At 38.6% G+C, this 22,891-nt stretch overlaps 1 protein-coding gene across 5 annotated transcripts in view; it reads right to left on the bottom strand.

The window, feature by feature from the left end:
• The window catches only part of NOL4 (nucleolar protein 4), a 206,768-nt gene that overhangs the window by 16,112 nt on the left and 167,765 nt on the right, over positions 1 to 22,891 (bottom strand). For 4 of the 5 annotated variants that reach the window (XM_010006819.1, XM_010006820.1, XM_010006822.1 and 1 more), the window contains one exon: positions 17,552 to 17,665. The exons of the other annotated variant lie outside the window; for it this stretch is intronic. In XM_010006819.1, the coding sequence (XP_010005121.1) occupies positions 17,552 to 17,665 (114 nt within the window). The remainder of the gene's footprint in view (positions 1 to 17,551; positions 17,666 to 22,891) is intronic. 5 annotated transcript variants of the gene reach the window in all.

Below are 22,891 nucleotides of genomic sequence, written 5' to 3'. Positions count from 1 at the left end.
CAGCAACAGGCGTTGCTAAAACACACATGTAAATCCTGAAAGGGAGTGTGTATTCACACCACCTCACATGGACAATGCTAGCTGGCCATAAAGCTAAAAAAACTTCTGCAACAAGAATATAAATGGTAATGTTCCTAAAGTGGCAATGATGGTGACATGGATTTAACAACTGCTTTCATGAAATGCAATGCCTACCAGACTGACAAATTAACAACTCTCAGAATGACAGCTTTTAACTGCCCCATGTCAAGGTGATTTATTCCCACTCAATTAGAAAAGAGACAAATAGGGAAACACATTTTAGCCTCACATTTCTTGATAGTTTCTTTTTTATTATGTTAAACTGAAAAATGTGGATTGTTTATTGTTCTTGTCCATAAACACTTTCCTTAGAATAACACTTTGAGGTTAAGAAAACTCAAACGCAGATTAGTCTTCAAAGAAATAGCAAACCAGGGACCCAAGATTTGCATATGGACTTCTATTTTTTCAGCATAAGAAAAAAAAATTCATTCACATGAAAAAACAAAACATGCTTTCATGTGCTTTCATTTTTTTTCTTAGTCCAATTAGCTTGTAGCATGGCTTTAGAAGAAAGGAGGTAATGTTTAATATAATTTTTTCCATTTGGAAACCACCAATTTTTTTCTCCATTTTTTGAATCAAAAGTAAAATAAATAGAAACACATGATAAAACCACGTAGCAACCTACAAAGCCTACCCAATTAATCCTCACACTACTCCTGTTAGATAGAAATTTTATCACAGCTTTTCAGATGGTGATATTCTGGCAACAAAGGCAACCTTAAGCTAGCATTACATAATATGTGCAGCGTTTGAGTTCTGCAACCATCACAACATAACAGGCTTCTCTTTGATTAATTTAATTGTTAAATAAATGGGAAGGAATTCAGAAGTTCCACCACGTGGCACCCTGTTGAATCTGCAGGCGCTGTGGGGCTGGGAGCTCTCCGATCATCTCAGCTCTTGTGCAGAAAAACAGCTGCTGGGGTGAGTGGCCCTTGTCATCTGCATGGAGCAAGGTATTTAAAGGAGTATGAGCCACAGAATTCCTTGGTTCCCACTGCAGGGCCTGGAAGGTGGTCTCTTAGACACCTGGAGATCACTGCCGTTTCCCTGCCCATCACCTCATTACCTATACCTTGTGCTCTGGCTCTTCAAATGCAAACTGTCCCTTCAAAATCCCTGACTCCTCATCCCATCCTCCTTTTCTAGTTACATCTTCTATCCTCCATCTCAGTTTCCGTCTTCTTGCCTTTCCAAATGAGTCTCTTGCTGCCTGACACCTGAGCAACCTCAGCAAATCAGGCCCCTTCATATTCTAATTTGCATGTAAGCAGTGTCACATCCTTTGATGGTCCTACCTGAGATGTTCTCTCCCTCCTCAGACTACTGTCAGTCTCCTAATCCCCAAAATCCTGTCCCATAAGGAGCAAAGCCAAATTCTACAATTAGCCAAGGCAGCTCCTATTTTCAACCCACATTATTTTTCACCAGTAATACCCGATCCTCTTTCACAATTAGTTTTTTAATTACCTGACCAGTTTCCTTCACATAACAAGCCTCAGCTACTCACTTCCTCATCCAACTCCATCTCATAATCTTACTTTCCCTTCATCCTTTGTTATCTTTGTTCCTTCCATGCTTCACAGACCCAACACTCTTCCCCTCCTTTTTGCACTGAGATCAGATTCCTAGTCACATGCACAGAAATTTGAATAATCTGGGAATTTAGCAAATAAAATGCTTTGACTGACTAAGCATGTGCATTCAGTGTCACACTCTTGACAAAAATGACACCACAATATTACAGAAACACAGTCTTAGTTTTGGTTTTTTGTGGGTTTTGTTTGTTAGTTTGTTTGTTTTAAGGAATGGTAAACACATTCAAGGTTCAAACTACCATTATAGGACAAAATTTTCCTCATTTTTGAGAGTGGCTAAAGTTTTCTCTCAAAGAGTTCAACAGTTGGAAGACAGAACCATAAATGTAATCCCTGGGGGATGATGGTCATGAAGTTATCACCCAGTTGCACACCTGGTATTATTATGGGAAATGTCAGGTAATCTTTATAACTTGTGACACTATTAACTGCTTGGATGGCACACATTGTTCTGACAGAACACCGAATCTTTTAATAGCTTTAATTACATTAAATTAATTCTCTAGTGTTGGACCCAGCTTTTAATTTTATGACCAATATCCTGGAAGCCTAGACAGCTAAATATTGTTTTGGCACATCTCAGTAGGCTACATTTTCAGCATTACAACTGTTGCCTCAGTGTGCTTAGCGATGGTGGAAACAGCATTCTGCAAATTCTATGTGATTTTTCACTTTAGTCTTGGTTTCCACTGCACATTCCTTCTCCCCTCTCCAGTTGCTATGGTTTGTGTTGGGATTACTACTCACTAAATAAAACCTGTTTAAGACTAGGGAGGACTGAACAAAATTAAATAGACCTATGTAATTCACTGAGTTTGAAATCCAAATGAAACTTCACAGGAGTCCTTCACATTGTCTGACCTTCATACTAAAAATACTGAATATTTATATAGCCCTTTAAAGTGAGAACATTTCTTAATATTATAGGAGGTGCTCTTACAGCTGTCATCTAAGCATGGAGGCAAAGCAAGGTCTGTAGACTTTTTTCTAGACCAGAAGAACTTCTGTGCCCAAAAGCTGATCTAATAAAAGATACTACCTTCCCCAGAAAGCTTTATTTCTCTTACAATAAGCAAAAGCCAGATTTTTTGGTTGAAGTAAGCTGAGATTCAGTACTGACAATGAGAAAAGCCAAGCAGTTCCTTCATTAATTTTTGCACAGGAGGTTAATTTGTGTGACCTGTTTGCCACACTGCATCATTCTCAAAACTATTTTAAAGTTCTACAAAATTTCCAGTACCTATATTGAGAGATTATTAATCTAAAATTAACATCCACCTGAGATTTCAACTCATCACACCAGACCAACAGCTAAAACCTGAAAAAGGAATTGCTAGAATACTTATAGTGTGTTTAGGAAAATATTTTAAAGATACCACAGAAATATTTTATTCAAGTGGCAAAATTATCCTCTGATAACTTTCTAATACACATAGATAGATGCATACATATTATATATGTGTGTGTGTGTGTGTGTTTGTGTGTGTGCACGCGCACATTTGGGTATTGCTCCGCCTCTCAGGCTATTCACAGTATTCTTTAAGATGGTACATCCATTGACAATCCCATAACCTGTTGTCCAAAATCATCAGATCAGAGTTATTTAAGAAATAATTGCACCTCTGGGCAGATTCCTCCCCCTTTAAGTTCAGTAGTCCTTCATAAACAGTATTGCAGGTCTTCTCAGAGGATAAGGCACAAGAATTATGAATGAAGTCACTGCACAATCAGCAGAAAGACCCCTGAGGTTTTCCTCAGAAGTAGTAGGGGCAAATTTGAGCAAGCTGGCTAAAATAAAGCATAAATTCAAGTTCAAATAATATCACAGCACTCACGCCACATATTTTTTAGATTGGGAAGTTTTTTGATAATTCGGGGCGGATTTAGCAGTGAAATCAAAAGCAGCGTAATTACTGTCCTCAGGCATGCATACAGTTTCTCCTCTTTTAAGGAACAACTGGGGGACTGCAAAGCTTTCTATTTCCCACCCTCTGTTGTCAGAACTAGACCATGCTGGCTCCTGCACAAAGAAGCAGCTGCCAGGGGAAGCAGCCATGATCATCTGCACAGAGGAGGGTGTCTAAAGGGAGATGAACCATGGGATCCTTGGTTGCCATTACAGGGTCTAGAAGGTGTCCCCTTAGACACCCAGGGATTGTTGCCTCTCCCATACCCTGTATCCTACACTACTTAGGCATCTAAACTCCCCATAATGCCAATGGTGATGTGGGAACTTGGGAGGGTGTCTATCAAAAAGTTAAGTTACCTGCTAGAAGTCCAAGAACCTCCAAACTGTCCTCCTGACACAGTGTATAGAGCAAAGAAAAGAAAGCACCATGTTACAGCGTCGGATTAGAAGGGCACTAGGTTCCTGTTGCTTTCAGATCATTAAAACTGAAATGAACTGCCAGCATCAGTGCTGCCACCAAGCATCAAAAATGACACAAGCCAGTGATCAACAAGAAATGAAAGCATGAGGCTTACATGGGAAAAGAAGAACAAAATGAAAAGTTGCTATTGCATAGAAGAGAGAAAAAGTAAACGTCAGTCTTCAGCGTTTCTAATAGAATGACATATTATTTATAGACTGTAATGGGTACATTAACCTTAAGAAAAGTTTAATGTTTTCACTTTGCAGTGTTTGTGCTTTGTTTTTGCACCACTGCGACTTCATATGCAGAACAGAAAACTGGTTAGCAAAAGGTACTCTTATGGCTGTTGCAAGGAGTTGTCAAGAGAATCACTTGTTGGAGCTATAGCAAAGCAGAGTGACTATTTTTCATAGCCTGTGGCTTTTAGCTAGTTCATTATCCACTGTGATAGGAGAAGAGTTTCCAGAGGTCACCAGTGCTGCTGGCTGAGCATGGACACATGGATGAGCTATTCCTACAGTTTCGAAAACTGATGCAGTCACTGGGGAAAGAGAAGCTGGATTCTTTAAAGGACCGTGTCTCTCTTTGTCCAAATGGAAAATTATAGAATTTATCTTTTTCTCTGTTGCTTGAGAGAAATTTACTGTTCTTCAGTGAAGTTCTAGATAGTTGAATTTTGAATGCACTTTCTCTGGTGCGCTTTTTTGCATCAGGGGACGTTAAGAAGTGCAACTCAATGTAGCAATCACATTGGAGGTGGGCTAACGACAGAAAGTGTCCTTCAAGTTCAATATCTCCATCACTCCTGCTGTTCTTCTCTTAGGTTGTAGTTATCACCCTTCATAATCTATTTCATAATTTATATTGGATTTGGTCATGCTCTTTATTTCCCTAGAGAATGTTAACGTATAGGAAAAAAATTGTTAGCTAATGGTTTCACCACCATTAAATTAAAGTTGTCCCAACACAAGAGACAGGTATGCATTGTGCAAGGCTGCATAATGCACTGCATTGTATGCACAGCAATTACCTCCTCAGTGCATTTTCAAATAACGTCCTGCAATGGCCAGCACCAGATTACAAACAGCCACAGGCATGTAATGGGAAGAACTGGACCTGGTTTGAACACATGAATCGTGCCGATGCCTTTGAGTTTTCACAAAATTCCTATGTGGTCACAGTCTATTTCACAAAATACATGTGACATTTCCCATAGAGAAAGTGCTACAAATTCAGGCAAAGGAGAAAAGGTGCAGAAGAGTCTTCAGGGCCACCATTTTCTGTTTTGCAGAGGAACAACAGGAGAGAGAGTAGGTGGAACTTTTGCTTCTCCTTATTGTACCAAGAGAGAAAAGAGATTTGTTGGGGTCCAGGGGTCAGAATATTTTTCTGTCAAGACAGGCAGACAAGAAAGGCAGATTTTTACTCTGACCTAAAGAACAGCACAGAATGGCCCTTCCCTTGGGCCTTATGATATAAGTTATTGATTTAAGCTTTTTTTCAGTAGTCAGCCTTGAGAATTCCCACCTTCTCTATTTGCACCTCCCACACACTCTCAGCTAAACTTTTCCTTCAAAGGAAAGCCAGTTTCCCTTGGGACACTGCATCACGGACTCCTTCAGTGTGCCACAGAAGATGGCACCAGAGAGAATATGAAAGGATCCTTTCCTTCCCTTTGCCACCTCTCTAGATTTCTCAGCCTAAGATATCTGAATGCACAGGGCCAGGGGCACAGGTCAGGCTTGCTAAGAGAGGTAATTTGATCTGAAAAGTGAAGCATTGCATAATGAACTCCAAGGCCTAGGATACACCTGCTGAAATTAGATTATCTGAAAATCTGAAGAAAATAAAGGTAAAACTTCAGTGGAAATGAAGTACACCTTATGTCATGTTTATTCTTATGTTGCTGCATATCCACCTTAGTCCTTTCAAAGCCAATTCCTTTGCAGAGTCCAGCACCTTGCAGAAGAACATGGCTACTGATCATTTTTGCTACTTCTTCATTGACAGACAGTACAAATGGAGGAGCCTGAGTATCTAACCTTTCTTCCAAAGAGAAACAGCAAAAGCTGCAAGAAAAATAATGTCATCTTTTCCCATCCCAAGAGCAGTTTTGCCTGGAGGTAATGGTGCTGAATGGATCAATTTACTGAAACTGATGCATGATGACAAAGGCACAGCAGTACCTACTGCAGAACCCAAAGGATGCAAATCCAGAGAAATTCCTCCTTAGGAGTCTATTCCTCTCATCCAGATCAAGCCTTGCGATGCCTCAGGCAGCTCCACTTTCGTAATCATAATCAAGCATTTTTCTCTGCATTTTTCATACTTATGTGTACTGTCCTTAGGAAACTACCTCAGTGAGGCACTCCAAAAGAAAGAGACATTTCTGTTCCCCCTTGCCAACATGCCATTTTTTAGTGACTGTGAAGGGCAACACTTTCAGCTGGGATAGATCAGCATCACTCCATTCCGCGCAGGAGGACTGTGGCACCAGAGCACCAGCAAAGAAAATTTTTAAACTCGTGAATCAAATGTTTAGGGAGCATGCAGGGGAAAGTGTGTGGGAGTACCAGAGCAATGCTTGTGCCAGCCTTGCAGATTTATTACTACAATTATCATCACGGTCAACATCATTAAACCTCCCACTATAGGTCTCTTCATCTACTGCATTACAACTGGTATCACTCCCACCACTGACAGCATATTTTCTTGACACAAAACAGCTTTCCATAAATCTGCTAGATCTGCAGTATGGGCATGCAACCAGTGTAAAAGGTTTTATTGGAAAACTATGGGGCATGACTTCAGCTTTCAAGCACTTCATCCTGTTTCTCTTCTGCCCCACATATTGGTGTGTGTGCAGGAAAAATGGACCAAAGCACTTTATATAAGATTCTATGTGCAATTCTCTTTCATTTAGAAGATGACAGTCTAGAAATTAAGGATTTTAGATCAATGCTGAATTACATTCCTCAGCTTCAACTAATTAAAAATGCCTGTGTGTTCTGATTTGAAAAAGAAAAAAATAAGCATGCTAGAGATTCCAGAATATTGCCATCTTCACAGTCTGGTGTGACTTCCACAGATAAATTCTAGTGGGTTTTATAGATATCTTTTTATAAATGCAATTTTCTTGTGTGTTAGAGAGTGAGCACTACTTTTTTGCATGCACTTAATGACTGGTTCTTGTTTTCAGCACTAGGTTCAGATAATTTAAAGATATTTTACCTTGTGTTTGATACACCTGATTAATTTATTTCAAATCTGCATGAAAACCTGAACTGCACATTTGTGAAAACCAAAATTCTTTCTACAAATTCAAATGGATGTCTGGTTTTGAACACTGCCTCTAGTACAATTTGACTTATACATTAAAAAAAATAAAATGTAAAAAAAAACAACTTTAAAAAATAGTAAGTATTTTAAAAAACATGATCCCACCCTGTCTCAAACTATTTAAAAGAAAGAAAAGGTTTTGCTACTGAAGAAGACCTGCTCTCACTTTTTTGATAGAACTCGGTGCACATCCTTTAACTTCAATGTTGTAAGGGTTCTGTATTTTAAAATATTTAGTAGGTAAGAAATAATGCTTTGGGGTATGGTCTTTTGATTCCACAATCATCAAACCAGAGCAGCATAAGCCACTGGATGAAACCAAGAAATTAACTTTGACTGGCCTTTGGAAGGTGCACTTTCTGATTTCCTTCATCAATGGAGACAGTAAAACTGAAGCTTAATAAGAAATACCATGAGTAATAAGCATAAAATTTGTGCACTGCAGTACAAATCTGTTCCCCAAGTGTTCTCATTTCAGGGGAGGAATCTTCTGGCACAATGCCTGTGCTGCTGGCCACAGCCTGCTTGGCTGCCTTGCCCTGCACCTAGCCTCTTCAGCAGCTGCTCCTGGGCAATGCACGCAGCTCCTGCTCCCACAGCTTTATTTATTTATTTATTTTCCTTAGAAAAATACATTTCTAAATTTAGTTTGGGGACATCGAGCCAGTTGTTGAATCACAAACATGTTCTTGCTACCAAACATAAGCAGTCAGTGTTAGTAGTTAGCAGTCAGTATATTTCTACATATCTTTTATTCTTGGAGAACTGCAATTCTAATCACCATTCTAATCATGGAATACATCTGAACCCATTGTGCAACTGATGCTTTGAATTTAGGAGTCATTTATGATTCTTTGAAGTCTTCTAAATCTACTAATTAATTAACCAAAACACACCACTGTTGAAAAATAAGAGTTTGCATATGCACACTGGGTTTGTACTGATTTTATTCAGCTGGCCCAAACTCTGCATGATAACAGGGATTTGCTCACCAAAAACATGATTCCCTGTCTGTGCTGTAGGCAGGAGTAGGAGGTGTGCAATGAAGACCTTAGCTAACCACAGGAAAGACAAAATCAGGCTTTTAACATACTTGTCTCTACACTAGAAACATCCTATAGGCAAAAAAAGGCTTCACATTTAATATCTTCTTGATGTATGAAAGAAAGAGAGAGATAAGCAAAAGGTTCTCTATTCCTGGCTTTAAACATTGGAACACAAAGAACAAAAGTCCTGACTCCAAAACCTCCATCTTTGGGCCTGAGAACTTTTATATCTGCATTTCCACTGCCCTTTCCTCTTCCTCCTTGATGGATATTAAAGACACAGGGAAGAAGGCTGTTCCAGTCCTTGTTCATTTTCATTCTTCCTTTGGTAGGAAGGAGGTTGAGGTTCCTGTCCAAGAAACAACCTGACACTCAATTTCTGAGCCTTCAGCTTTATTAACTTCCAGAACAGAAAACTTACATTGGCATCAGTTTTACTTCACATTCAAGATCTTATTGCTGCTTGTGGTGTTTAAAGTGTTCTATGAAATCAGCAGCTTGAAATTCAACTATATATGCTAAGCACGGAGAGCCTGGAAAAATAAAGCATTTTCCAATTAATTGATCTCTGTGTTGAAGTAAAAAGTCAGCTTCCCACCTTAGGGCCTCACTGTAAATTCAAGGCATTGAATTATTTCCAATTGCATGCCTTGCACATTATTCCTTTCCAAAACATGCAGCAAATTTAATGTACGTTGGTCTGGAGCGTCGCAGGAGGGAGGTTGCCCTGTGACACTGGGCGGTCCCTTCCAGCTGCATCTGGTAATAACAGATCCCTATCCTGAACTGCTGAAATCAGGAATTTTGCCACTGACTTGAAAGGCACCAGGATTTAAAATTACAATGCATACTGCATATTTTCTTCCCCTTGACAATATGGGCTGTGCATTCTGGGTAGGAAGCTAAGTTTCCCAATAGTAGCACATAATTTGATCTCTTGACAATAATCCACATGCAGCTAAATGGTGCCTGCATAACATTTTGTGCCTCAGTGGTTAAAGCATATAATTTGGAGCCACAAAACCAACCCAAAGACCAACTCAGATGTAAAATAATCATTAGGTGAGGAAATAGTGGAAGTGAGCAAGGCCTGAAATGTAAACCAGCACATGAGTATCCAAGGTCATTACAGTCATCTTAGTGCTTAATTTGAACACAGATAAAAAAGGATAAAGTACTGAAGTACAGAAATAATTCTGATCCCTATTAAATACCATATCACAAAGGGATGTCTGAATACAAAAAACCTATTATTAATAAAGCTTCTCTAGAGTAAGAGGCTTTGAGCTTTTTTCAAGTTAGTGCCTTTTGCCTCTTGGGGTTTCTGGGATTCCAATTTTTATTTGTTTGCTATATGGTAAGCGAACAGTTTGCTTCCCTTTGCTCTTTTCTATCATCTAGGACTCCACAAGCACTCTGGAATTTTTCAGGTCTTACGTAAATAGACAGAAGAGAGAGGACATGTCCCTATTCCTCTGCACTGCTGCCACTTGTCAGCATGGATGGGGTACCTTCTCTTTTCTGTCCTCTCGAGTAAATTAGCTCTGTGAAAGCCAAGAGGAAGAGAACTGCTGATGCTTTCTCCTCCACCTCTAACAAGGATGTATAGTTGATGTGCTCTTCCTGCATACTGAATAGCTGAGGCAAAGACTCCACCTCCCTGGAATAAAATTGCCTCTTCGTGCCCACTCTGAATTCGCAGCTGTCTCCCACATAAGCACTGCCTCAGCAGGGGATTCTCCAGCATCCACTGGGAGATATTTTTGCATAACTCTGCTTACTTTAACCAATATTGTCCAAATCTGCCCTTAGTACAAAAGTAGACAATATAAAAAACAGAATATAGAGAGCAATTAAGAACCTCACAGTTTGTTTCTTCCTTCTCTGCTGGGTGCTGCAGTACACATTGATCAGGAAAGAGAGCAACATGCACACTGGGGCACATGTATCTCCTCCTCCCTCCTGCTCTGTGAAGGGTAATACAGGAAATAACTGCTGTGTCAAGATGTAGAAGCTGTGCATTAGTTGCACAGCTGAAACAAATATTCTCTGTCCACATAGAGAAAGGTTTAAAGCTCTCTTCCCCCTCACTGCTGAAAGCCATGTACAGTGATCCTGAAATGGATGTCCACGCACCCACTGCCATTCAGATTTTGAATTAGTTTCTTCAAAAAACATTCTACAACTACCTGCAATTTGTCCACCAATAATTTCCTTCCTTCTAAAGAGAAGTACAAGCTGCTCCTGGTCTGCAACTTCTGTTTTTTTACATAAAACTGTGCTTGAGGAGTCTTTCTTTAGGTCAAGTCACTTGTTACAGGCAGAGAAAGGCACCAGAAATTGTATGGAGGTAGATCATTAACAACTGTTTACAAACCTCAACTTAAAAAAAACAAAACAACAAACATTTAAGAATTACATATAAATGGAAGAAACACAGTACTGATGATTTCCAAATGGCAGTACATGTGCACTTTTATTAATATTCAGATGTACTGCATTAGCACAGAACCTGTATCCAGTCTGCAACTGGCACTTGCATCAAGCTGCTCTATTCAGGTTGCTGCTATGACAACTATCCAGAGGCAAATGTCAGGTCAGCTCCCAGCATGTGTGTCTAGGCCTTAATTGCTTTGTCAGAAACCTAATAGCCACCTACTCCCAGTCCTCTAACAGCTAAAACCAATACTGTTAAAATTATGAAACGGCACAACATTCTTCAAACCCTATTCATATGCTACGGACTTATTCCCCAAAAAAGAATGGTCTTGAATAATGTATTTAAATTGTCCTTTTGCAAACATATGTTCATTTATGTTTCAGTGTAAACCTGCCATCATTAAACTTTCTCTTCCTTGGGGTTAGATATCATCTTTCCCTCCACTATGCTGATTATTGATATTTAATTTGCCTAATTACAAACCACAGCATGGAAAAAAATTATAGCTGTCATCTTGATGAGAGGTTTCTTGAAAAATGGAGTCAGTGTTTATGATGAAGAACTGCTTCATAGCATCATAGTGCATGGTAGTCTGTGCACAGTGCACAGACTCGTTCTTATCAATTGGAAAAGCTCAAATAGTCAAAGATTTATTTTTTAATGGAGTTTTGCTTTTAAAATTAAAGAAACCAGTAGCTCCCACAAAACTCGGAAATTTAAACTGCGCATTTATCCTAATCTTATTTCTCCTAATCTTACAACATATCTTTTAATATTATTATTATTTTAAAAAGACATTTAATGTTTATATTGAGGGAACTTTTTGAGATGTCCAGCAGAGAGAGAGGTAGAGATAGAGATGGAGTAAGTAATACTCCTGGAACCGCAAAGCTGTCTTTGAGCCGTCTCCAAATTCAATCTTGTGAAGAACTGAAGTTAGTCTGCATATAACTGGTTTGTTCAGTGACAGGGTAATTGTCTCCCATGCACACACACACATATCCTAATAGTTTCACTGCATTACCTCCCATTTGTCTCGTAGATAGTGATAAAGAATAGTTGAATTAAATCAAACTAAGCAAATTATGAATTTTAGAAGAAAAGCATTACTCTGACCTCTGCAGTGAAGGTATGAGGACAACACCTTTGTCAGGCTGTACAGTTCTTTGTCATTATTTTCAGCTATATTCTCTGGAATGAAAAGTAACTGTACCCTTGAAATTCACATTTTAAAAAAGTGAGCATGCAGAAAATCATTTTCTTATAATGTATATTCTATTAAATATTGACTGATAAGCACTCTGTGAAGAGCCTACTAATTTCTGGCTGAGAAATGCCTTTATTAGGATGGGAGATACATACGGTAACTTTCATTTTCCTCTGAGCCTAAACTCTCTATGGGCTCAATTTGTCATTTGCTGTAACTACAAAGGAATCATGTCTAATTATTTTGGGCATTGCATGTCTCATTACTTTGGGCACAAGGATTAAAGAAGCATATGTAGCTCACTCCTTTGGCTACAAAACACTCTGTCCTTCAATGATGCTAATCACTGAAATGGAGCTCAGATTGCTAAAATAATATTGACTGAGTCCAGGAGATAATCCAGTTCACTGGCTTTATAGTCATATGTGACCACTACTCTCCTATCTATGAATATGGCACTGAATTCTTAAATTCTTATCTTAACTACTACAAAACAATATGATGCCAATGAAGTTACATCAGTTTTCTAAATGATCTGGCTAACTATATGCAACTTGTCCATAAAATCGTTCACACTTCTACAGACATAGTATTCTATGATTCAGTTTTTTTCCTGCTTTCCCATATTCATCCTCCCTCTTTGCTCCCAGGTGCTCACATTTTGTCTTGATCACCAAAACCTTCTTATTTCAATTACAAAAAAAATGCTCATTTGTATCTTTTGCAACATGACAGGATGCAAAAAGAATCCGTTCTAAACATCAACACAGTGAAACAAAGGCAGCTGTTGTAAAACCCACTTGTGTCCAAATAAGGGTGAAGGTATTTTTTTCCTAGTATCTTTCTTATCTGTTTTTCCAAAGGAAGATTTCACCCATTCATCTTCCTTAGTAAAAATACAGAGGTAAGTCCTCTTGCTTAATGATGGATATAAACTACTATTTCCTCTTAGATCTTCCCTTGAAGAATTTTTGTTGGTTTTTTTTCGATTTCAAGTAATCCACCTCCACTTTCCACAGAGTACCATTGCCCAACACTGCTCTAGGTTGTTTTATGGAGATTTTAGAAAAGCTAGACCATGTACATATTTGTATGAAAGATGCAGAGATTGACAACAGTTGAGCTCTTAAAATGAAACTTCCATTTCTATGACGAACAACAAGCAGAGCCACAGAGCCTCTGCAGTGGCAGCCCACAAACCAAGCATCCCCTTCTCTGTTCACTGACCATGATAGCAATGACAGGATTACTTTTTCCAGATTTTTCTACTTATTTAACTGTTCTTCTTTTGCCCAACCATGACATGACTTCCTCCACACTGAGTATTTCTAGAAATGTAACAAGGATCTTCCAACCCCTAGGATTCTATGATTCTATGATTCTATGATCTTGAAGGATTATACCAGGAGAGCATCCCAAGGTACCATACAGAATGACAGGAAATCTTAAGGATTCAGATAATGCTTCTTCTAATTCTAACTGAAGCAAGTCATAAAAGGTCGATCCAATTATTGTTCCTACACTTTTTTATCAACTGAGATGAAAAAAGTTTTCAAAATTCAAGACTGGAGTTACCCTTTTTCAGTATCCAGACTCAGCAGAGATGATCTGGAGAGCAACATAAAAGCTCTGCATTGCCTCTGTGCCCACTTCCTGACCTGGACTGTGGAAAAACAACCAAATGCAGCACAGTGGTATAAACATTTCACTGTTTGGCAGTAGTATCAGTAAACCTACACAATTTTAATATGTAAATCTATAAAGTTTGCACAAGGGGGTAAATTATTTTTAATATCAGGCAGAATTAAAAAGTGGAAGTGACAGAAATCTTCAGCCAGGTAATAGGTATCAAATAAGTAACTTCTCACACTTAAGCTACAGGCCAACCAACAGAGCTTGAGCTCAAGATAATGAAAATGCAGTGAAGCTAAAGAGAGCATTTGAGTAACATCTAAGATGGTCAGACAGGCAAAGCACTATAGTCCAAGCTACTATGACCTAGTAGACACATTTATATTCCTTACAGAGAAGTCTCTGAAACTGAATAAAGCTTTTAATTGTTACAGTTTTTAAAGCTAAGGGAAGGTATTTGTTTCCTTACAGACAAGATTACACTGAGTTTCTCATTATGAAAGAAACTATTGCCATGAAAAAAAAATAATTTGAAAATAAGTAATTGATACCAGTGAGATCAGTTTTCATTAACTTATTTTTTATATTGAGTTAAGAAATGCAAACATCATGTAAGTGGAATTAGAGGCATACAGATGGAACGATGGCTTTGTCCTGCTTCAGACTTAAATTTAGTAGGGATATTTGTACGCATATAGACACATACACACCCAATTGGAGAGGTTTCTTCTGAAGAAATAACAAATCTGTGCACAGGACTGGAAATATATAAAGCCAGTCCTCCATGATTAGAGTCTATCTGTTCAAAAGAAAAATGAGCTCTTAGAAATTTCCAGTTTTTAATTTAAGCTGGTTCTTTTTGCTGAGCAATAACTGAGATGTTTTCATCAATCCACTGCTAAAATTAACACTGTAGGCATAACTATATTAAGTTTGGAAATCATATTATTTTACTGAACTACAGATTTCCATTAGGAATGTACATGCAACATGCTCAGAACTTCCTGCTCAGAGACCGTGTTGTGCCTGGGGGAGGAGGAGAAGTGAAGAGGAAAGAGCATAAACAAGACAATAAAAGGAGCTCAGGAGGCTGCTGAAATGTCGTCTTCACTTCAGGATGGGGCATAATACTCACATGTCCTTAATACATTCACATTTTGTGGGTAACATTCTGAGAAAGGTGGTGGTGGAGATGCAAATTACATCTCACTTTGAGGCAGATCAGCCCTCTGGAGAATATAAGGCCAGCCCTCACTGTGCTGTGTGCAAGTAGAAAGCAGCTTTAATGCAACATTTCCATTCAGCTCTGAGGGGAAGTGCTGAATGAGTGCTCTTGCCAAACTCTCATGAAAAGATACCTTCCAGGACAATCTAATGCTTGTCCTCCATTAGAAGATCTCTTGATATAATTTAAGAAGTGGCAATTATCATTATCCAAATATTATTTCCCCTTTCCTCCTCCCAAATTTGGACTGAAGGGTCCTCAAAGCCTGAGTCCACCCATTGGTATAATGCCCAATTTTTGAAATTTAAGTTTAAAAAGGAAAAGTAGAGATATGTTAACAAGAAAAAAAGGCTTCTTTTGTTGTTGTTGTTTTTTTAGAACTACAGAACAATAAAAACACACTGAACTGAACATTCACAATGTATACTCTGAGAGAAAAATATAGTAAAAGCATTTCCTCTTGATTATATACAAGAAAAGTAAAGAAAATTTACAAATAAGTAAAAGGAAAAAAGAGAAAAAGGAGAAGGATAGAGCCCTTTTACTTATAAGGCACTCTCCCTGGATGAGAGGGTACATGTCCACTTCCCATCTCAGCACAAGAACCGAGCACAGAAGTGTATGTTAAGTAACCCAATCACAAATACTCTGGAATGTTTTGCTCTCCGTCTTGTTAATATCACACATACTTAAAATAAATTATTAAACTGCAGTGGCACTGGGGCTAGAACCAAGGTTTTCTACTTCTGTAAAGACTTAACTATTCTGCCCTACAGTGTAAATTTCTAACTATATGTTTTATGAAGCCATCTTACATATATTAGCATATTTTTTTTCCAGCCAACACTATTCAGCAATTGTATCCTGAATTCACAGATAGTTTTGCAAGTACTAAAGCTATCTCAACTTAACTAATTTACTGCTCTCTGAATCAAACTGGTGGCATTATTTGCAACTGTCTCCTCAGTGTTCCCAGAACTCACTGCCAGAAAGAGGAAAGAGATGAAGGAAGCAGAACCCAACACCTGTTCTTCTCTGCTACTTTAACATCACAGTTGTACTTAAGGTGATCAGTTTGGAGCCATTCTAATTCTAATTTTGTAATGAAAAATAGAGAAACACCTCCCCCCTCAACAATAACTGCTACCAAATCCTTCTGTGACAGTAATAATACAAGTAAAAGAAAAAAAAAGTAACCTATTAATATGCTTTTTGAGTTCTGTCTACAGATTTAACACTGGTTTTGTTTCAACAGCTCTCTGGTGCCTTGGAGAGTATTAAGGTATTCTCATTTAAATCACTCAAAAACTGCCTGATGTTGGCTGGACCAAGGAACTGAGCCACTAGTTTTGTGCAGTGACAGGAAGTGATGTTTGTACAAGTCTTTTCTAGTTCTCCTGGGGGTAAGAACATCAACTTTGTAGCTTTTTTTTATTATTATTATTGTTACTGAAAAATCAGAGAGCAAATGGGATAATTTAAACCCTGCACAGTCTGAAGGACCACTACTTCTAAACTAAGCCATACTTAACATTACACTGCTTCAACATCCCTTGTGATTTGTGAATCTTAAGGCAAATGTACCACAATAATGCAAATAATAGCAAAAAATGTAACAGCAAAAAGAAACTGCAATATCCACTCTCAGATCCTAAACTATCAATGTTTTAGGGATAGCAGGAGAAATACTTTATTCAGTTATGTAAAGATTTCAAAGAAGTCAAGGAACTATGTATAAAAGGAAAATGCTATTTTAAAACATGTTCTTTTCCACAAAAAAATAAAAGTTAATCTACCATGACAGAGGCATATTTTGGAATAATTGAGAAATTACTAAGATTTTACTTTGTGATAATCATTAAGAGAAATAAAGCATAATAATCTTTGCAATAAAAATGTTAGACATTCACTGTATCTGTGGAGCAACTAATTAATCAAAGCCTGGAATGAGCTACCAGTCTGATTTCAAAAAATTGAAAGAAAACATGCAATTCTCATCAAATTAAAAATAATTAAATCTTAACATGCACTGTTAATAGGTGAATAATCACATAAGAAAAAATAAAATAACTCTCGAGATGAGCTTTGAAAACTTGCTAGTAACTTAACTAATAGCATTTTGCTAAATATCACAATAATTTTTCTGTTTCAGGCAAACAGGTATTTTCAGAAAAACTCACTTTTTCAGTTTGCATTTACAAATGCATACACATCTTGAAAGAGAATATGTGCACAAATAAACACACTGACTCATGGATACATGCACCATTTCTGCTATTTATGTAAATGATATGTACTGTATGCTCTGTTTCTTTTAATTCCAGTGTGCAGATTCTACACTACGCCCTCAAAATCTGCAACCATTAAAAAGAAAATATTTAGCTTTATCCAGCTGGGCACTATAATATACTAGACATGCTCATCCATCTCATGTAAATATAGAAAAAGACATGCTTGAGCACTCATTTAAAGAACTACAGCTTTTATCTTTTAATTATTCTTGCTAGCAAGAAACATATAAGGGATTGCAGTGCCCTTCTGCTTGGCAAATGAGTCCAGTGCATTTATAAATATGGATGTGGCAGACCCCCAAACAACACAGTACCTGCTGTCTATCCAACCGCATCCTTTTTGCAGCATTTCTGCTTTCACTCTCACAGGCGGAAGCCAGGATACTCTCTGCAACTGCTGAAGTAAGGTGTGAGGGAATAGGTCGTGACTATGAGAGAAAAAAGAGACAGAGGAATTATTTCTCGCATGGTGCGCGAGGTCCCTTCTCGACGCGCACGGCACCATCCCCTCGGCAGGAGAGTCCGCTCATTGAAATGCAGTTTGTACCAACAAAACAGGGAAATGGAACTTGTAAAGATGAAAAATGAAACTAGTTAGATGTCAAAGCTGCAGCTGATCCAGAGATCCGCGAGAAGCCCTTTTCCTCCCACAGTTCTATTGTCCAGTGTATTTAGTCTGGCTCATTAAGCTGTACTTTGAACAGACAGTGGCATATTCTCTGCGTTTCAGCAGCACCCTGCCCGTCTGGTCCTTGTTAAGAAAACTGAAAGGCTTTTTATCCTGTACAGCATGTGACAGAGATGAGTAGTAGTCATATATAAAAAAAAAAAAAAAGGCAAAACAAAAAAATAAACCAAACAAAAAAACCCCAACCCTCAAGTGATAGGGTTGAAACATCACTCAAAACATAACAGATTGTCAGAATATTTCAGAGCAGTCTCAATCTGTAGTATATGAATATTTGCATTCCTTGCTGCAACATGACTGATGTGACTAAAATCACTTTTAAAAAAATGATCTGTTTTTCTTTTGATAATGCCAGCCTTCCAACAATGTAGATCTTTTGTGGTTCAACTAGATACGGTTCATTTTCCTGAATCAAAACCTCTCATTACTGATTTCAGAGTATTTACACAGTTTAGGTTAGAGGTGTGACGGGCTGCTAAAAGCAAGGGAATGCTACAATTTTTATAGCTCCATTGTTGGTCCTGAACACCAGTATGATCTTCCCTACCATTTTATTAAGACAAAAATTTACACACCTTTTTTTAGAATTACAGGTAAAACAATCTTTCTGAAAGATGAAGCTCACAGTAAAACTAGTTTTCTTCATGAATATACAAAGTTATAGCTGAACTACCAAGAAAAAAAAGAAAATGGGGATAATAACATACTGATAAACATACGAGCCCATTTCAGAGACTGCAACTTATCGATCCAAGTTCTTAACTTCCATAAATTTTCAAAGATTTATTGTACTCAAAAGATCCTCCTACGAGGAACTGGCCACGTGTGGGATTTTGGGAATGTTTTGTTGTTTGCCATTGGGGCTTTTGGGTTTTTCTGGTTTAGGTAGTGTTTGGGTTTTTTTAAGAGTTGTTCCTTCTTGCTTCCAAAAGCATAAATATGAATGTGCTATGAAATGTCACGGAGTTTTGAAAGCAAGTTTTGAAGTATCCCCATTCAGTTCTTAGATCACCTTAGAACAGATTATGTTGTCTCAACTGATTTTGTAGTTTTCATAATATTCCAGAAACTGAGGAGCCAACCATTACTAATATTACATTTTTACCTTTAAAAATTAAAGTCCATTTATTGACTTCAGATGTGGTCTGCAGGTTGCCATTTTTTTATCTGACACTGCTTTCTCTAATGCCCGGGACCACAGTCTGCCTGGGGCCAGAAGCTGAACTAGCTTTTAGAAATAGACTGGGATTTATGGGTCTCACTCACTAGTGAAAAAGGCTTATTTATCCCCATTCATACATGGAGCAACTCTTTGGCATCAGTGTAAGAGCTGTGTGAAAAAGACAATCAGAAGCCACAACACTGCGATAGAGTGATTAGATGGAATAAACTCTTGAACTATTTCCAGTTTTGACAAAAAATCAGTCTAAGGGATGACTGACATTGCCAGAGTTAATTGTACAGTACAAGCAGACACCCTTCTCAGAGCTCCAGAGGGAGGAAGTCTTTGCAGGTTTTCACTGACAAAGTGTTATATTTATTATTCTGCCTCCCTACAATGGTGATGTTACTGTGAATTAGTCATTGTATCACTTAGCTACACTACATCCCTTCTTGTATTGGGTGGCTAAATATCACTTCACGTACCACTGTTTTATGTATGTTCAAGGTACATTTACTATGTCGACTGCAAGGAAGTCTCGGTGTGGTCCTGTAGCAGTGGCCACACAACGACATCCTTGAAAAATGGTGAGTGAACACCTGGTTAATTCCTCTAGCTCAGGTTTTTAATTAGACCTATAACTATATATATATCAAAGATTTTTAGAAGGTGGCATATGAGCCAAAAAACGAATGTTCTCACCTAAAAGTAAAATGAACCCAAGTTTCCCCAGCTTATTTGTTTATGGGAGAGAACAGAATCATAGAATCATAGAATCATAGAAGGTGTGGGGCTGGAAGTAACTTTTAAAGGTCATCTGACCTTGAATGTTTCCATGGATGGGGCTTCCACCACCTCTCTGGGTAACCTGTTCCAGTGCTTCACCACTCATTGTAAAGAACTTTTACCTAATGTCTAATCTAAATGTACCCTACTCTAGTTTAAGACCATTGCCCCTCAACCTATCACGATAGGTTTAATGAAGTGCTTTATAAATTTAAAAATAAAGAGTTTCCATAAAAATCAGTCTTGTGCTTTTCTCTGAAAAGGAGTGCAGCAGTTATGTGCTTACTGTTGAAATACTGAACTTCAAGTCTGTACCTGCAAAAACAAGGAAATTTCCAGGTAATGGAGGATTTTCCTCTTGAAACACGTGTTAACCCATAATTTCTCCTACTTGTCTCTGCAGCTGCCTGTTGACATGTTCATGTCGAGAACTATCAGAGTGAAGCTTAGGGAGAATGTAATGAATGCATAGTTGAAACACCTGGGGAGTAAAATACTGTGACAAAGCAGAGGAGGAAAATAATGTGATTAAGGTTCAGGTTCTATCAAATTAACTCAGGCAGAGCACTAGTCTGCATTGACTGAGAAGATGAACACAATCCTGTCACTAAAAGTAGAGCTGTTGAAAAGAGGATTTTCTCTTCCATGAAATGCCATATGTTTGAAATGTCAAAAAGATCAATTTTGAAAAACCTTGCCTAAGAGGAAAAATTGCTTCGAAATAACCTCTTCTAAAAAATGTTTTTAAATATACTGAATTAATAACCCCATCTTCTAAGTTCCAAGGCCCCTTCTGGCTCAGCTTAACTTCCTCATTTCTATTCTTCTGATTACTCATGATGTCTTTATAGCTCCTGGCTATAAAACCACTTCTGCAAGAAGCTCAAGCAACCCAATTCCTTGTGGAGTTCTGAAGGTTTCCCATCTCCCTATCCAAGGGTGAGACACAAAGGTCTTTGGAAAGATGGCAAAAGCAACATCGTTTAATTCTGTAGAAAGGAGCCTGCAGCCAAACCAGCCTCTTAAAGGTTCTCAGGCTCCTCTCTGCAGTGCTGAGGGCTGAGTGCTGGTTCCTGCACGCTTGGGGCTACAGCAGGAAACGTGGCATCCAGGTACTCTTTCCAAGGGCTTCCAGGCTCTTCCTGCAATCCCTGGATTCTACAACCTGTCCACTGGACAAACAGAAAACCAGATTTCATTTTACTAGAGTATGTCAAAATGGAAAACCTTTGACAAACTAACATTTGTTTAAAAAAAGGGGAAAAAAAAAAAAAAAAAAAAGAGGTATTATAAAAAAGCCAACCAGCTTTAACTGGCATCACAGTGATGTAAAGCAGAAAATAACATTGGAAAAATCCATGGGTAATGGGTAAAACTACAGAAAAGAAGCAAACTTTAATCTACCAAAACAAGTGATTCACAAGGCAAAATCAGAAGGCAGGACATTTTTTGTAATTTTGAATCAATGACAAGTAGAAAAGAGGCATGTGAAATTCTTATGTTAGCTTTCAGGTGAAGAGATGAACAAAACTGGAAGGAATCTGGTAAAGAGCTTAATACAGACTTCCCAAGAAGACTATATGCCTCTGCCCATCACACAGCAGCAGTATGCAGAATTCCTTCCTATTTACATGGAAAGCATAGAATCATAGAATCCTAGGGGTTGGAAGGGACCTCGAAAGATCATCTAGTCCAACCCTCCTGCCAGAGCAGGGTCACTTAGAGCACATCACACAGGAACGCATCCAGGTGGGTTTTGAATGTCTCCAGTGAAGGAGACTCCACAACCTCCCTGGGCAGCCTGTTCCAGTGCTCTGTCACTCTCACAGTAAAAAAATTTTTTTCGGATATTCACCTTGAACCTCCTATGCTCCAATTTGCACCCATTACCCCTTGTCCTATCACTGGTCATCACTGAGAAAAGCCTAACTCCATCTCCCTGACACTCACCCCTTACATATTTGTAAACATTGATGAGGTCACCCCTCAGACTAGTGGAGTCCCTCAGGGGTCGGTACTGGGACCGGTGTTGTTCAACATCTTCATCAACGACCTGGATGAGGGTATAGAATGTACCCTCAGCAAGTTTACTGATGACACTAAGCTGGGAGGAGTGGCTGACACACTGGAGGGCTGTGCTGCCATTCAGAGGGACCTAGACAGGCTGAAGGGTTGGGCAGGGAGAAACTTGATGAAGTTCAACAAGGGGAAGTGTAGAGTTTTGCATTTGGGGAAGAGAAACATCATGTACCAGTACAGGTTGGGGGCTGACCTGCTGGAGAGCAGTGTAGGTGAAAGGGACCTGGGGGTCCTGGTAGACAGGAGGATGACCATGAGCCAGCAATGTGCCCTTGTGGCTAGGAAGGCCAATGGCATCCTGGGGTGCATTAGAAAGGGTGTGGACTGCTTGTGACCGCACTAAAACAGCAGCCACGATTTGCACACAGTTTTTTGTTCTTCTACATCTCTTCAGCTGACACACAGATAATGTTCACCCTCAATGCAGGCAAACAACAACTTGCTCAAGGAGAACCTGCTAGATTTCATGTAAACGCAGATGCTTCTGTTTGTTTGTTTTTAAGTGACTGACAGTCCAGAAGTGGTTGAAAATCCCCCAGAGTTGACCAGCCACCTCCAGTCCCCTCATATCTGAAACTGCATTTGAAGGTAACTTAAACCTGATTCTCCAGACCACCAAAGATCCTGTAGATGGCAACAAAGCAACAAGCACACTTCACTACCATATTAGACAGGAACTTCTGAATGGTTTGCAGAGAAATTATTTCTGTTAGATTAGTATGAAAACTTTATACAATCATCCCCTTATCTCTTTTTGAAGAGTGTACAAATTATTGACAGATACAGTTTTGCAAATTTCTTAATGAAAAATCAAATTAGCTGATACTTCTTCATAGTCAAATAACTAAAAGCAGTTGGTCTGCTTTAAAGAACATTAAAGCTAATTAAGACCCCTCCATGTCTTTGGTGGTCTTTAGATCTGGCTCTCAACAATCCAAG

Source organism: Chaetura pelagica, unplaced genomic scaffold, assembly GCF_000747805.2.
Source record: "Chaetura pelagica isolate M959 unplaced genomic scaffold, ChaPel_1.0 scaffold109, whole genome shotgun sequence".
NCBI classification, from domain to species: Eukaryota; Metazoa; Chordata; class Aves; order Apodiformes; family Apodidae; genus Chaetura; species Chaetura pelagica.
This window is presented reverse-complemented; position numbering and strand designations above follow the sequence as displayed.